Genomic DNA, 16,550 nt, shown 5'->3' with positions numbered 1-16,550 from the left:
CTCAGCTCCTCCCCTCCCAACCCCATGGCCCCCGACCGAGCTCTCAGCACAGCCCCTCCCCCTCCCCCCACCAGGGGTCCAGCTTTCAGCCCCGGTGGGGAGGGGAAGAAGAGCAGCAAGGGAATGAGAGCAGCGAGCGGGAGCATGGCCTCAGCCAGAAGAGGCGGGACAGGGGCTAGCCTCCCCAAGGGGAAGCTTCACCCACTGCCCATGGTCTCCTGCCTCTCAGGAGAGTGCGCAAACCACTGTACTTGGGGCTATTCTGATGTGGAAGCTCCCTCAAGCTCGCCTGCTGAAGCCGCTCCATTGCAGCTAACTAATTAAAGCGTCGCTGGGCCTGCAAGCGAGACTGCCTCCAGCCTGGGTTGGAGGGGGAGGGGGGGCATATCTAGCAGGTGGCAGACCCACGCTCCAGTGCCCCTGCTCCAATGACACTAATTAATTAGCCAAAGTGCGAAGTGCAATAGCCAAAGTGCAAGGTGAGCCTGAGGTTGCTCCACATCAGCTTATCCCATAGCTCAGTGGCCAGAACATTCACCTGACAGATGGCAGAGCCCTGCTTCAAGCCCTTCTCTTTATTAGGCGGGGGGAGACCTGATGGGGGAGGTCTCCCACCTCAGGTGAGTGGTCTAACCCCCCCTGGACTAAAGGTTATGCGGGAGCCCCCCGGGGCAGGGCTGTGTGGCATTAGGGGGTCTCTGAGCATGCCCAGCTCGTCAGGCCCTGCAGGCAAGTCAGGTGGCGGCACTTCTTTGTGACTTGCTCTGAGGCTCAGGCCTCTGGCCGCCTGCCGGGGCGCTGCAGAGCACAAGCCTGGGGCAGAACCATAGATGGACAGGAAACTTTTACAGAAAAACATAGCCGCTGGCCAGGTTGGGTGGCAGCTGAGCAGGGATGCCAGTGAACGCCTAACTCAGGGACCTAGGTGCCTAACATGGCAGGTGGGTGCCTAAGGCCCTTTGTGACACTAGCCCTTAGTTCTGCTGTTGCTTAGTGCCACATTTGTAAACTGCCCGGCCTCATGGCGGCATTGTGCGGGTAAATACGTTAAAGCCTGTGAGGTGCTCAGCTACTAGGGTGATGGGAGCGGGGGGCAGGCCTGTCGGTACCTAAGATAATTCTAGTCGGAGCGAGCACTATGGGCGTAAATGCAGCCACACTGGCACGTAAACCTTACCTAGAGCCTGAGATTGCCTTGAGGGTTAGTGCAAGGACTCTACTGCCCTGTAAATCAGCTGCATGTTGTCTATGTATAAGCTGCTTAGCAGCTTTCACACTCGGCCCAGTTCAGCGTGTGGCTACTAGAAGGCTAAGAGGAGCTGTTGACTGTGTCCTAATGGCATCCGCTCCCCTGCCCTTCCCTCCCCACCAAATACAGCAGCCCTGAGTCACCTTTCAACTGGTGAAATGCACTGGGCCACAGGGGCGCTAAGACTATCATCAGAGGAAACTAAATCTTTCCCCTTCATGCCCTTCTGACCATGCAGCAGCAAAGAGGGGCAGGGCAGGGGAGGGGAAGACGCAGGGGCATGCCCTCTCCCAGATTTCTGCCTTCCATTTAGCAACAGCTAAATATTCTGAGGGGACCCACTCAGAGGGGCTGCTGCAGACTGACCTACTGGGGGTGAGCAAGGCCTTGGGCTGCCTCTGGCCAGGATGCCCAGCAGCTCCCCCTGGTTGGCAGCATGCTCTGTGTGTCTGTGCCCCATGGAGAGGGAGACAGTAGCATGGCAGCTGGCTGCGGGCTGAGTCAGCCCCTCTCCCCACCCCCACAGCTACTTGGGGCTGCTTCTCCTTCCCTACTGCTGGTGGGGCAAATGCGGCGTGCCTGTTCTCAGAGCAGAAGCCACTCTCCCATTCCTACAGTAGGGGCTCTGCCCTGGGAAACTGCTCCCCTCGCACTGCAGTGGGGCTTGCTCTGTCTTCCATTTAGCAATAGGTTCTGTGGTGAGTCAGGAGGTGGAGGTGCTCTTCCCTTCCCCACACAGGACTGGCCCAAGACACCTGGCATCGTTGAGTCAGCAGTGTGCCCTTGTTGCCAAGAAGGCCAATGGCATTTTGGGATGTATAAGTAGGGGCATAGCGAGCAGATCGAGGGACGTGATCGTTCCCCTCTATTCGACATTGGTGAGGCCTCATCTGGAGTACTGTGTCCAGTTTTGGGCCCCTCACTACAAGAAGGATGTGGATAAATTGGAGAGAGTCCAGCGAAGGGCAACAAAAATGATTAGGGATCTAGAACACATAACTTATGAGGAGAGGCTGAGGGAGCTGGGATTGTTTAGCCTGCAGAAGAGAAGAATGAGGGGGGATTTGATAGCTGCTTTCAACTACCTGAAAGGGGGTTCCAAAGAGGATGGCTCTAGACTGTTCTCAATGGTAGCAGATGACAGAACGAGGAGTAATGGTCTCAAGTTGCAGTGGGAGAGGTTTAGATTGGATATTAGGAAAAACTTTTTCACTAAGAGGGTGGTGAAACACTGGAATGCGTTACCTAGGGAGGTGGTAGAATCTCCTTCCTTAGAGGTTTTTAAAGGTCAGGCTTGACAAAGCCCTGGCTGGGATGATTTAACTGGGAATTGGTCCTGCTTCGAGCAGGGGGTTGGACTAGATGACCTTCTGGGGTCCCTTCCAACCCTGATATTCTATGATTCTTCTCCCCCCCCAAAACGTTCTTCTGTGCCTTCCGCAGGGGGACCCGTCCCCCAGTTTGAAACCTTCTGTGCTACAGCCAGATGCAACGCATGCGGTGGTCACATTCCCCCCGCCTCCCAACTAGGGTGACCAGACAGCAAATGTGAAAAATTGGGACAGAGGGTGGGGGGGTAATAGGAGCCTATATAAGGAAAAACACCCAAAATTGGGACTGTCCCTATCTGGTCACCCTACCCCCAACCTTTAAATTGTGCCCCACCCCCACTATCAACAGTTACATGTTGTCTCTGTGCTAGCGTAACAATCAAGCTGCAACGTTCACCTTCAAAGGCAAACAACTTGCACCTACTGTCCCAGCCATTTTGTAAGGGTTGAAACGATCACTTTCAGTGTTTGTTGTCTGCCGAAGAGAAGATACTGAGGTGAGTCCCTGTTATAGCAAAAATACTGCATCTTGCTTGGCCAAGTGGGCATTTTTAGTCCTGGCTCAAAAGTGTGAAAGGAGTTGGCCTGCTGCAGTGGAGATGTGAGACGATGGAAAACCTCTACTCACCCTACCTGCTTGGCTTCCTATGTCCAAACTCAAACTTTTTAGGGGTCTGAAAACATCCTCTCCCCCCCGCCCACACTTCAGGCCAGGAATAGAACAGGCCACCATGTGAGAGGCTGTTTTTGTGCTACATTGGCAGCTGTGACTGAAAGGGAAGTGCCCAGGGATATTTGAGAAAGGCTGTTCTAAAATTTCCAGTCCAGTTTGTAGACTTCAGAGATTTGGATCATACAGATCCACCGCTGATCTACTGGAATCTGATCCATACCAAATTCCAGCCACATTCACGCATCTCCATTGGTGAGAGCCCTTCCACAGATATTTGCCATTTTCAGGGAAGGATTATTGCTGCACATTTGGTATCTTCTAATATTTTGAATATTATTTGTTAATCCACCAGTTTATTAGTGGCACCCTACAACAGGGACAGCTGGGAAAGTAATGGGCTGATTGTTAAATTAGTCTGAAAGAAACATAATACCAGAAGAGCTTAAATGCTACTGAATCTCCAGCTGCCCCCTTTCCTTTACACATTTGCCGCAGTGTGATGCCGTGGTGACACAGACCCTGCCTCTCTTTGGCTGACTACCTGGTCCCAACCACTATCCTTCGTACAGGGGGGCCATTTTATAGGAACTTTTGTTCCCAGCATGCTTTTTTGAAGCTGGCCCTTTAAATATGACAGAGCCTAGTGGCTGTAACCCTACTGTAGCCATTTTGCACCTGGCAGCTATTTGCTCTCTCTCAGCTGATAAGCATTCTCTGATCCTCATGTTTCCTCCTCCCTTTTCAGTTCCTGAGGAGATGGTTCAAATACTCCTAGTGTTTCTTCTCTCTTTTACAAAACTGGTCTTTAGTTGTTTCATCTAGTGCTGGGACACAGGCAGGGACATTGTACCCAAAATGTTTCAAATAATGCATGTGGGGAATAATTTCAGTCTAAAAATAGTCTTAAGGAGGACTTAGAGATGCACAGACTACACTGGCCCTGTGCCCTCGGATGAATTCCACCCTAAATGCATTAGTAGGAAACCCCAATTCTAATGCCCCTTCTTAATATAGTATTTAAACTCTGGAACGTTATAAAAACTTTACTTAAACTTAAGGTCCACTGTGTACAGATTGTGAAAAGAGCAACTCTATACCTCATTTCTCTACATACACATGTCAGGCTTAAGAAAGGTATCGGATTAAAGAAATAGTTCAACCTTGCTGCAAAGATTTTAATTTTAATTAAGGTTATTCATTCTCTTTATCTCTATGCTTTTCCCAGCAAGAAATTTCCAAGCCCAGTCATCCCAGCTGGGTCCAAATGTAGAGGCATCGTGTTTAATCCTCTTTGGAGGATGCTGGTTTCACAGCAGGACTGCAGGAGGCCAGCAGGTTTTAACTCTGCATAAGTGTATGTTGTAAAACCAATATAGCCTGGAAATTCTTGTTCATTGCTTCCTCTCACATGTGTAGAAAGCTCTCAGCCACTGAAGTCACATATCTGTAACTAAGACCCAAATTGAGGGACAACAAATGAAATGGGCCAGAAGGAAGCTTGCAATGATGCCAAGATGTGTCGTTTTCTCTAAACCCAGCTTCACAGATTGTTGCTATGAGGTATGGACATCAGAAATGACAAACAGAGAGGTGAAGTCAGACTTGTGAGAGAGGGAGATAGGTTTGAATTTAAAATGACTAACATTTCATTTCTGGCAAGCAGGTACTGGAAGGGGAGGGGGAGTTTTTGTGGCAGGGGATTTTTTAAACACTGATCATAGGTCACCTCATCATATTTCTTCCAGTTTGTAAGAAACAGTGCTTCCAATGGCAGTGCAATATTGATTCAGTACTTTGAGCTAGTGCTTGTTCTTCAGGAGCAATACAACAGCACTTTCCAGAAAACTAGCTGCAGCAGAGTATTTATTAGTAGGCAGGAACATTTAGGGGCTTCAATAGGGAAATTTCTTTGTGAACCTTGGTATTCACCATACACTGATGTTCATAAAGATTGTTCAAGGTTACGCATTTATATAAGAAAAACAATTCAGAGTTCGGTGCAATCAGTAATTCCAGTATGAAAAAGCACCATGTCACAAAACAGTTTACAATACAAAATTCTTCAAAAAATCTAATATTTAAAAAACAAGATTTGTTCAACAATAATAATAATACAGTAAAAAATTCTTATTTCCCTTCAAACAATACTGCTCATTATGTTTGGCACTGAAAAAGAAACTGTCACAAATGTATCTTTTTTAACCACACAATGCTGTTTTGTGTGTGTTTGTATAACAAGGAAAAACAGTTGCTAAATTTATCATTTGGCCAGGTGCATTTTAAACTGTTTTCTCATAAAAACATCCATAAGATGCAGTGGCACAGTGTGCAAAATGGATCCATATTCCTCTCAGAAAATTTGTTAAATATCGAGATTGACCCATCCCAAAATCCTGGATCTGAGCACCCCCGAAGCTTGAAAGGAATGTGGATCTAAACTTCATAATTGGTCCCATCTGGGTAATGGGCTGAACCTAAATCCTGAGCAGGATTCAGACCCAGAGTTAGCTATTCAGGCTCATTCTTATTTAAATGATACAGTTTTTAAGTCAGTTACCCACATCAGCATGAAAAAAGGACTACACTAGGCTAAGCTAAGGTTGTAACACATTCATTTTGTTTTGACTTAGCCAATGAAGCATGAGGAGAAAGTGACAGCAAAAGTGACTGATCAGTCTGTCTTCTGGGGGGGGGGGGGTAAAGGCCTGAATGATCTAGTCATGACATCATGCTTGAAAAACTGAGATAGCTGAGCACGCCTCACTACTCTTTCATCACCCGTGTCACATGGGGAGTGGGGCATAAGTCTATGGGGAAGACTTCCGAGTTTTGCCCTCATGCAGACCTGGCCACAGGCAAGTAGCACTGGGAGCAGCACAGAATGTGTGATCAAAAAAAACCAAAAAAACTTGAAGCTGAGAGATAAATACACAAAAATAGACTTTTCAGGAAAAGTCTGTGCGAGTTTTAAACTAACCCCTATTAAAAATAAGGATGCGGGTTTTGTACACGATGTAAACCAATTGCATCATTATAATGACTGTCCGCAGCTGCACAAGGAAAAGTGAACAAGAACATGCATTTCTTAGTGCTGTTTCTATGAACAACAACAAAAGAAGTCAGTTTAAATAGTTTGTACATCTTACAACAAAGATGCCATTTCTAAAACACATTACCACACATTAGTACAGTCTTTAAAAAATTCAAATGAATGCGTCTAAGACTTCCGTAAAACTGCATGTCATATATACAGAAGAAAATGTCTGACATATTGAAAAGCATAGTCAATAAAGAAATAATACATAATACAGGTACATTAGCAGAATAAGAAAAGTTTACTCCTTTCACATTAAAAATTCCAGAAACGTCCTAAACATTTATAAAATAGCAAACAGTGATCACGCTTAGAAACACAGACTATATACACTAGTTCCTATCACACTCCTTCTCTCTTTTAATTTAATTGGCTGTTGACCAATTTCATTTCAGAGGTTTGGTTTAACCACTGACCCTGGGCATTTCTAACACATACCTATGAATACTACCCAGGGCCCAAATCCTGAAGTCTTTCCACAGGCAAAGCTCCCACTGACATCACTTTCATTGAGTTTTGTCTGTGTAAGAACTGAGTAAAGTCTCACAAGTGGCCAAATGAGTTTGCAGCAGAAACAAAAAGAGGTGACCCACAACATTCTGATGTGAATATACATAGGAGACCAATGATTTCAGAAAACTGTAATAAAACACTTCAGATTGCGCTAGTTTAATTAATATTTGCCCTTCTTTCAGAATGTAACATTTCTTCCTTGGATTACATCGATTAGTTTACAAAGGGTTAATCCAAGGGGTATTCAATTTTCCAACCTAAGAGATGGAGATGCAAGTGGTCGACTTGTGGAAAGCCCACTGACTTCAGTGTGGCGGTATATGTATAGTGTGCGTACACAATTGGGCCCTAAATTTTTACCCTACATCAAGATCATATGTTCATAACTAGTAATGTTATTAAACGGATCAGCCGCAAGTGTTTTTGCCAAAGTATAATACTTATCACCTCTTTAAAGTTAAAGTTAAATAGGACTGAATCTGCAGAACCATAAAAGGGAAAAGTGGAAAACCCAAAGAGGCTGGCATGGATAAATGGAGGAATTAGCAAGTGCTAATGCAAGAAACAAGTCAAACCAATCACAAGTTCAACCTATGCAGAAAATATTGTGCAGACAAAACAAAACAAAACCCCACCACCACCAAACAACAAAAACAATCCCTAGATCAATTTAAAATTCCATTTTTACTACACACAACCCACTTCTGTTACTCAGGCAAAGCTACCACTGGGATCAATGGAAGTTTTGCTGGAGTCAGAACTAAAAATAAAAACAGCAGGACTGGATCTAGTAAAATGGATTTCACTCTGTTTCAGAATAGCTATGAGAAAAACACAATAAGCAGAAATGTTAATCAAGAAATTAAATAATAAAATAAAAAAAGAACACAATCATCTCAAGCATGAAAATGGCCAGCATGAGACACAAAATATTTCATTGGCCTCTTTAGATCTTTATCAGCTTGAACCACTGTTATTGTTTTTTTCCCCCTCCAAACACTTTACAAATCAGGGTTTGGCTGCAGTGGAATGCAGTTTCAATGAAGTCACACAAATGAGGGTCATTCTTGTCAGTTTAATAATAATAATAATTTAATTGCAGAGAATACATGAGAAAATAAAAAAACACAATCTCCCAACAAATGATTGTGTAGGGCTCCACTAATCGACACACAGTGGGTATCCAAGTTGTAGGGCAAATGCAGGTTAGCATTAAAGTGGATTTTCTCAGACAGTTTTGCTAATCATCTGCTTCTTCAGTGTTCAAGGTGGCCATCAAGCCAATCAAGTGACCGTGGCATGGCTCTTTGGGCAGATGGGATGAGAATTCTCAGAAGTGCTCAACGTTGGTCTAACTCTGCCCTTGTTGAAATCACTAGTAAAACTCCATCCACTTCAACAGGCATAGAGCTAGGTCAGTGCTGAGTACTCTTGAAAATGCCATCCACACTCTTCACTTCAATGTTCTTATGGGATGAGAACAGCAAAGAAAATATCTTTAATATGTAGCTTTGAGATTGTGTCCCAGTACGTTTTAGCATTAAATCATTATCGAAGGCTCAGAAGGCCCAGTCACGATCAGGGGTCTCTAGTCCTTGATCCTGACACTAGAGCTATGCAACTAACTGATATTTTTTTTTATTTGGTGTCTGAACTGAAAGAAAAAAAAAGTTGGTTTGGGTCAAACAAGCAGTTTTGTTTTGGCTTTGAGGGTTTTATTTAAAGATTAATGAAATTGCAGTGTCAAAATGAAAAGGCATTTTACACTGAAAAATCCAAAGGTTTTGTTTTAAAAATGTCAAACAAAATATAACATTTAGATTTTTTCAGAATGTTGTTTGTGTTTTTTGACTGAAACAGTTTGGCACAAATCGATGAAATGTTTCAGTCAACCCAAATCTGCATTTTTCAGTGGGAAAAGTTTCTGATGAAAAATTTTGTCCAGCTCTAGCTGACACATAGGAAGACACTGTCCTTACCTTGAAGAAATCAATACTCTATAAGCCATGGGAATGGCTAACAAAACTGATTAGCTTCAGTTTGCAGCAGATTAATAGAAACAAAATAATGTAACCCACAAATTGTTTCAGATGATTAGAGTTTTGTTCAATATTTAATAATAATACATATTGTGGTTTGGTGAGCAGAACACAACAACACTGGCTCCCAAACCTGGGCCTGCCCAACAAAAGTCGACCCATAGAGATGCACCAGTACCAGCACTTCCAGATGTCAAAGGCATAGCGTTAGTGCCTCATATTCACTGACTGGGAGGGGAAGAATTGTCAAATAGATGATGGTAATTAAGTACTGTATGTAAGTGAGAACCCAAACCCAGTGACTTGACTCAGCCTAATACTCTGAGTGCCTGTGCTGAGGGTGTTTATTTGGGATTACATCAGGGTGGACAGGGAAATATCCATTTACCTCACAGTTAAGGAACACAACTAAAAAGGTGGGCAAAATTTTACCTCAGAATATGGAACTAACCAACTGAATTGAAAAATTCCCCAGTGTAAAGCTTTGTTGAGGGACACAGAATTCTCACTTTTTGTACATTGATTTTCCTGGGTCTTTCAGTCTGTACCACACAGGGAGAGATTCGCCCCTGGGCAAATGCTAGACCTTAACTAGGACGGAAGTGGTGCAAAGATTCTGCATGGCCTTTAGTCCAGGAGTGAATGCACCTGTAGTGAATTCAAACCTTGATCTCTGGACAAAGGCACAATTAATATCTGTTCATTTTTCTGATCATATTGTTCACTATATATGAGGGCTCTGATTTGTCCTGTTCATTGTGTATTAAACATTTTAGGAGGGATTTTTTAATCCCTACTGTACAATTAAATAATGCTATGTTCTGGGGCAGGATTGAAGGAATTTAATATGTGCATTCCCAAAGAAATGCATCAAATCTATATGGATATTATTTTGCTTCATAGACTAACATAATTAAAGGTGGGCAGAGCAGGATCTGAAGTTTGTGCATCCTGTACCTCTAAAATGTGGCACCAACCTCAGCTCCAAAACTATCTCCACCTCAAACAATATAGATTCTTAGAAACCCAACACCACCAGCCAAAGTCACACTGAAAGAAGAGATACAGTGAGATAGTCATATGTATTATAGTCAGATACAGTCTCATAGGGTGGGAGTGGGGGAAAGACATAGATCTACTTTTCGAAATGACCTGAATACATATATAACATCTCCTGCAGTGTTCTTCATTTCTAGAGTGTGAATGTATTTCATGCTGATTTGCAGGCCCTTCTTCATTTTTCCTTATGTTTTTAAAAATAGCTGTTTATTTAAGTGCAATATGTCTCTGAAAAAATTCTGTAAAATAGGCATCATGGGGTTCTATGCCCATTGCCTCATAATAATTGTATATCAAATGTTCTCAATTTACAAGTAAAGGTTTTTTCAAGGTCAGCTTGAAAACTAAAGCTGACCTTCAAAAGTCAAGCTGAGTTCTTTCCTTCTTGTGTATCATGATGGGGAACAAAGTTCTGAAGGCCAAATTATGCCCTCAGTTACACCTGTGAAATGCCATTATCTTCCATTTATGCCCTCAGTGACATCTGCTAACCTGGCTGGAGTTCTAATTGGAGCACAGTAAACAGTTCTGTTGATGATGCACATGAAGGCACAAAATCCACCTGCCTCTCCTCCAGACGTGGACTCTGAGGCAAAAAGTATTAAAAACTTATTTATGTCACTGCAGTCAGTAGCTCTGACTCTGACTAGACACGGGGAGCAGATCTGCTGAGTAAGAAGGTGCCATTTTTTACGTAGTAATATCTAGGGTTGGAAGGATTTGATTTAAAAAATATGCATATATATTTCTATTGATAAGGAAAATTTACAGATTGGTAAAGTAAGAAAAATGCTGCTTGAGAACTTATTAGCATTTGATTTAAGGATATTTAATTTGTTTATTTTTGACATGTGATGTTGACAATTTGTGTTTTTAACAGTTATAAAGCTTTAACATTTTGTCTGCCAACATTGGCTGTCATTAAATAATTATTGCCTGGCCACCCATATTGTCTGGTTCCACCCACCCGCAATTTCCCACAACTATGAAAATTTCAAGAGATAAATAGATAAATATTGAAAAAATTCTTAAAAATAAGCATTGATCAGTCAAAATTATATTAAAAAATTTCAAAATTCTGCCAAGCCTAGTTGAATCTCAGCACTTTGGGCCTGATTCTCCACTGCTTTGCATCTTGGGTAGCCATTTACAGCTGTGCAAAGCGAATGGAGAACTATACAATTCTGAACTGGCAGCAGTGTACACCCAGTTTGCACAGGTGTAAATGACAACACAATATTCAAGGGAGGGCCCTTTGTCTTTAAAACAGCTAGTAAACAACACATAAATATACCAAAAATGTGCCAGTGCACCATGGGGAAAATACTAGAGAAGCAGAACTAATTACCCACTCTTCTCAAAAGCACCTGCTGTGATCCTGTAGCTTGTTGGAAATATACTTGGTTTTGGTGGTAGAGACAATAAGGTTCCAACCTACTGTTCTGCCTTTGTCCGTCCGCCCTTGAGTGTTATTTGTCCAGTGTTTGCAAAGCTTCTTTATGCTTTTATAATTAGTGTCCTTAACATCTATAAAAAACAATTTCTCCTTCTTTAAATATATTAAATAGTGTGTAAATGTACAGTGAAACACAGAGCAAAGAAAGATCCAGGATACTTAGGGTTAGAAGGGACCATAAGGGTCATCTAGTTTAACCCCCTGCAAAGATGCAGGATTTGTTGTGGCTAAACATCCAAGACAGATAGCTATCCAGCCTGCTTTTGAAAACCTCCAGTGAAGAAGCTTCCACCACCTCCTGAGGTGTCTGTTCATTGCCCTACTGTTCTTACACTAAGGAAGTTTTTCCTGAGATTTAATCTAAACCTGCTATGCTGTAGTTTGAAGCCCTACTTACCAAACCGTGGGTAAAATATTCCTTCCAGCAGGTCTTGCACCTGTCACTTCATCTTGCAGCCAAAAGACCAACCCACCACAGGTACTAACTGAATCAGCAGAGTTATGTAGAAAAGGTGGTTCTGTAACAGTGATTCATTAGAAAAATGACCCTAGCCTCAAACTCACACTTCCACCAGCATAGGGTGTAACTACACCCTACTCTAATATTAGTACACCGGGCTGCAATATGAAACATCTAGGAATTATGGCTGGCTGGTGGCCTCTGCTACTGACGTTTCCCTTACCTTGTCTGGGCTGCTCTGCTCATGTTGCTGTGCTTTTTCCTGAGCTCACAAAATAAGCATTGTTTTAGAAAAAGGGACATCTCAGATCTTACAAAGTTAGCTTTGAATGTACAGGTTTACCTCAGAGTCATAGACTTTAAAGGTCAGAAGGGACCACTGTGATCATCTAGTGGGACCTCCTGTACATTGCAGGCAACAGAACTTCACCAAGTACCACATTAGCAAGTACAAATGTACTGAGAAAGGTGTGGGGAACTGTTCTGTTCTTAGAGCATCATAGTATAATTGTCTCTAGGTGCACATCTTACACATTTCAAGGTGCACTTATACATCTTCCATTTAAAGTAGTTATATACATAGTTTTCTGTTGTTCTAAAACAACGGTAATGTTTAGGATATTTAAACATGAGAGTGTGTACAGGTCAAATGGTAAAACAGAAAATAATGAAGCATGAGGCAACTCAACAATGATGGTGAGAAACGTTCAAAAAAGTCATAAGCTTAGTAGAAAGTATACTACAACTTTACCTGAAGGTCTCAGAGGACCTCCAAATCCTTTGGGTTCATGGGGTTTCAGATGTTGGAAGAGGGTTGTGCTTCATTTCCCCTCAAACCCAGAGTGTCCAAAAGAGTATGCTAGCTGGCTTTATAGGGGCTGTTTCAAGTTCCCAATCTCAGAGCTCAGTAAAGTGAATACTGAATGGCTTTACAGCTTGGCTGCTATAGCTTCTGTACACCAGTTAGTCTGCACAGATGTCTGGTACTCTCCTTTAAGGGCAAGCCCTCTGCAAGGAACTAACACCCCTTCTGTTCACTAGGAATTCCATGTAAATAGAGTTCTAACTTATGTACTTTTACAGTTGCTAGGTCTACAAAACACTAAACATTTTTGCATGCCAGATCAGTCAAGTTTACCTATCAAACATACACAAGTATTATTGAAAATGTATCTACACAGTTATAGTAAGTGGTATCAAGCAGCCTGTACTGTCTACAGTCTGAGAGTCAGATATTTTAATTCATTCCCTTAAAAACAGCTATGCTACTGTGACATATAGTTTTGGTCATTCTTTTTTTGAGAGATCACTGAAGTTAATAATGACAATTAGCAAGACAAAGAAATGATGCATACCAGTACTATGTATGTTTTGTTAACCAATAAACTGCAGATATTCATTTAACAAATTCAATTATCGATCATTTAAAAATATCTACAATTTTTACTTGCAGAGTAAGAAAGGAACAGTTAATATTTTGAAACAAAATAAATTGCGAAAGGCAGGCAGGAATAAGGAATAATCTTCATGCATTTTGTAAATGTTTATACAATAACCATATCTCCAGTTATTTATGTCCTCTGCAGCTGTGGGTTACATTCCTAGTCTTTCAGTGGAAAGAATTACAATTCCACTGGCCTGGGGTCATATCACAGGTTGCATTTTCAAGCACATAGTTTAAAGTACTAATACACAAATTGCTTCTGTCAAAAAACAGCCAAACACCAAACTGAGGAACTAGGTTCTGGGCCAAAGGATTGTCATAATACAAAAAAAGAGATGGAACGCAGCTGCTTAAAAAAGGCAAAATTTTAATAGTTTCAGTCACATGCAACTGCTTTCACTGTATTAGAAACAAATTAATTGTAGGAGCTATCCACTTTGCATACTTTACTTCAACTTTAATAAACGTCAATTTTTCTAGCTTGTCTGCTTTTGATCCACAAGCCTGCAATGATATCTGGGATTGGAATTTTTCAATATGTATTCAGATTTCTAAGAAAATTTATATTCCAATTTATTTTCCTATGTAGTGGATGTGATGAAGTGACCCAAAGAAGGGCTTTAATACAGTGACACTGATTGCTTATGTTTGATTAAGGAGCAGATCCTTAGTGGGTATATGTCAGTGTAGATCCATTCACCTTAATGCAGCAATTTACAACAACCAAGGATCTAGCCAGATTTGTCCAAATGAAAAATGACCCTCCAGACAATAAGGCGAGAACTGACCCTTGACTCAGCATGAGGAGATCTCTGCAGATTTCTTTTAGGGCCAAAGCCTTTCTGAGGTCTATTACTGGCAAACAAAAAATTATCTCAAAGAGCACAAGTGCTTTAAATGTTCTATTTTGTGCATAGTATCTCCAATGGGGTGTGGATAAGACAGGGATGGGAAATAGGCAAAAACCATTTCAGCCAACCAGAAAATTTCACTGTAGTATTTCCAGTGACTATGCCAAAAACTAAAAAAGTTATGTATTGAACCTGCACTTGTGTATTCCTCTGTCTGTCTCTCACACACGACTCGGTCTAGTCTTTTAGCTCATTTAGCAGGAGAATTACATCAATGGCATTTCTGTAACCACTTTAAATTGAAATTGATTCTGGATAAGCCCTTTAGTTCATCTGAGACAAAGAAATGGGCCTGATGACCTTTTATTCAGGATTGCTTTGCCACTTATAGTAAATTTGAAAGAACTGATTAACTATGTTATCTATAATTAATTTTCATTGTGCACCATATGTTAAGCATGACAGGACAAAATGGTATTGAGAATTAAGTCAAGAATCTTTTTCCTTCCTAAATTACTGTACATATGTTCTCCTAGCTAGTGATAAGCAAAAACTTCTTAATATATTCTACTGCTTTTATCTGATGGCTAATCAGCATTTAACTAGTCTGCAGCAGCAGATCTAACCTATTTTACTCAGTTTATTTTAAATTAAGGCTAGTTGGGGTTTAGCATTACAAGGTCACTTAATAGAATATCAACCTCACCCCTCACACAATGATTATACTACAGCAGTCTCATAAATTCCTGATATTGGGCAGTGACTGCAGTGATATATCACCTACCGTATCACAAAGCAGACTCAACAAATGACAGGTTATCTCAAATTTGGTCAGCATAATACCTCCCATTGCTAAGCTTTTTTGCCAAAGCAGTGCTTGCAAATTCCTTAAGAGATCCCAAACGTACACACTGCTTGGAATATAGTGACCCTGACCAAATGAAAGAATTTTGCAGCAGCAAGGTTCAGAAATCCTTTTGCATCCAAGTGAAAAGATAAACATTCAACAGTTTTCTCTTACATCTAATTTTTTTAAACATTTATATATATATATATCATTAAGCGTACCATTTCCTTGTTTCAGTACAGATCTTTCAACCCCACTAAAGTAAATGAAGTATGAATTCTACAATTCTAGCTTTAAAACAGTTTGTGATAGCTCTCCAACCTTTAGAAGCAGACACAGGAAGAGAGAGAGAGAGAGAGAGAGAGAGAGAGAGAGCGCGCGCGCAAGCAGTCCAATCTAGACAAGAACATTCATGACAGTGGACATGTCTCAGTGTCAGCTGCTTAAGGTTGCACAATTGTTATTTCTGAGCTCAACTCCCAGTCTCCTGCAGTAGAAACTGCTTTATTACTAATCTGAAAATCTCTCATTCAACACACATCTCGCTTAAATTTGTGTTCAATACCCAGTTTGTCATATACACAACTACACTTACTAATTCTAAATGGCAACAGGTAACATCCACCTGGTTTTTTGTTTTAATTAGAATTATAAATTGGTTTTATTTGGAAATCAAACACATGTTAAATCAACCAGCATAAGCCTGTTAAAAAAAACAGCTGATCATTCCCTCCCCCCCTTCTCAATGCACCTTAAAAACTTTCACAGTATTGAAACAACGTGGCATTGTAGGGAGACTGAAGTAGGCTAGAATTTGCTAACTTATTGTATTAACACTTCTTACTCATCCTGTTTTGTAGTTTCTCTTGTGCCTGCTGGATAAAAAAAGACTGTACAAATCAAATACTGCACCTGTTGTAACACTTTGCACTTCAACCACTATTGTGCTTCAGATCCTGCGGGTGAATTTTCAACTATTAAAGTAGCATTCTAAATGTGGCAATAATATGTTGCTGAAGGTTTCTTCCTTCTTGTGGTTTACTTTTGAGAACAGACAAATTGAACAAAATAAAATCTTCTAAACAAGTTAACACCACAATGTCCATTTAAAACAGTATTCTGTCTGTGTTCTGGACAAACTATTAAGAGCATTCAGCATTCTTATAATTAATCCACAACAAAAGAAGCTAAAAGATGCCACAAAAGAAGGCATAACTGGTCATACAGAGGCAACACCACCATGAATGTTGTTTGGCAAAAAAAACAAAAAACAAAAAGCAGATACACAATTCATCCAAAGAACTGTTTTAGAATTGCCCTGCACTGCTAGGATCACACTGAAGGAGACGGACTATGGATGGATCACTCTTGGCTCCTCGGATGAACTCTTCCAAAGAGAGTTTGCCTAAAAAAAAAAAAAAGTTTGTTTAGCATTATAAAATGCACTAATCAATCACAGCACATATGCAATGCTTTAACACTATGGATACATCCGGAAATTTACAAATTGTCACTACAAGGAAAGCATGGGGAA

The 16,550-nt window shown here is 41.3% G+C and overlaps 1 protein-coding gene across 3 annotated transcripts in view; it reads right to left on the bottom strand.

Moving 5' to 3' along the window:
- Positions 1–5,099: 5,099 nt before the first annotated feature.
- NCALD (neurocalcin delta) overlaps positions 5,100–16,550 on the bottom strand; it is an 87,393-nt gene continuing 75,942 nt past the window's right edge. For all 3 annotated transcript variants that reach the window (XM_073330416.1, XM_073330415.1, XM_073330417.1), the window contains one exon: positions 5,100–16,421. In XM_073330416.1, coding sequence (XP_073186517.1) covers positions 16,324–16,421 — 98 coding nt within the window. In that variant the 3' untranslated portion in view covers positions 5,100–16,323. The remainder of the gene's footprint in view (positions 16,422–16,550) is intronic.

This window comes from Lepidochelys kempii, chromosome 2 (genome assembly GCF_965140265.1).
Source record: "Lepidochelys kempii isolate rLepKem1 chromosome 2, rLepKem1.hap2, whole genome shotgun sequence".
Classification (NCBI taxonomy): Eukaryota; Metazoa; Chordata; order Testudines; family Cheloniidae; genus Lepidochelys; species Lepidochelys kempii.
Note: the sequence above shows the minus strand (reverse complement) of the source record. Positions and strands in the feature narration are given on the sequence as shown.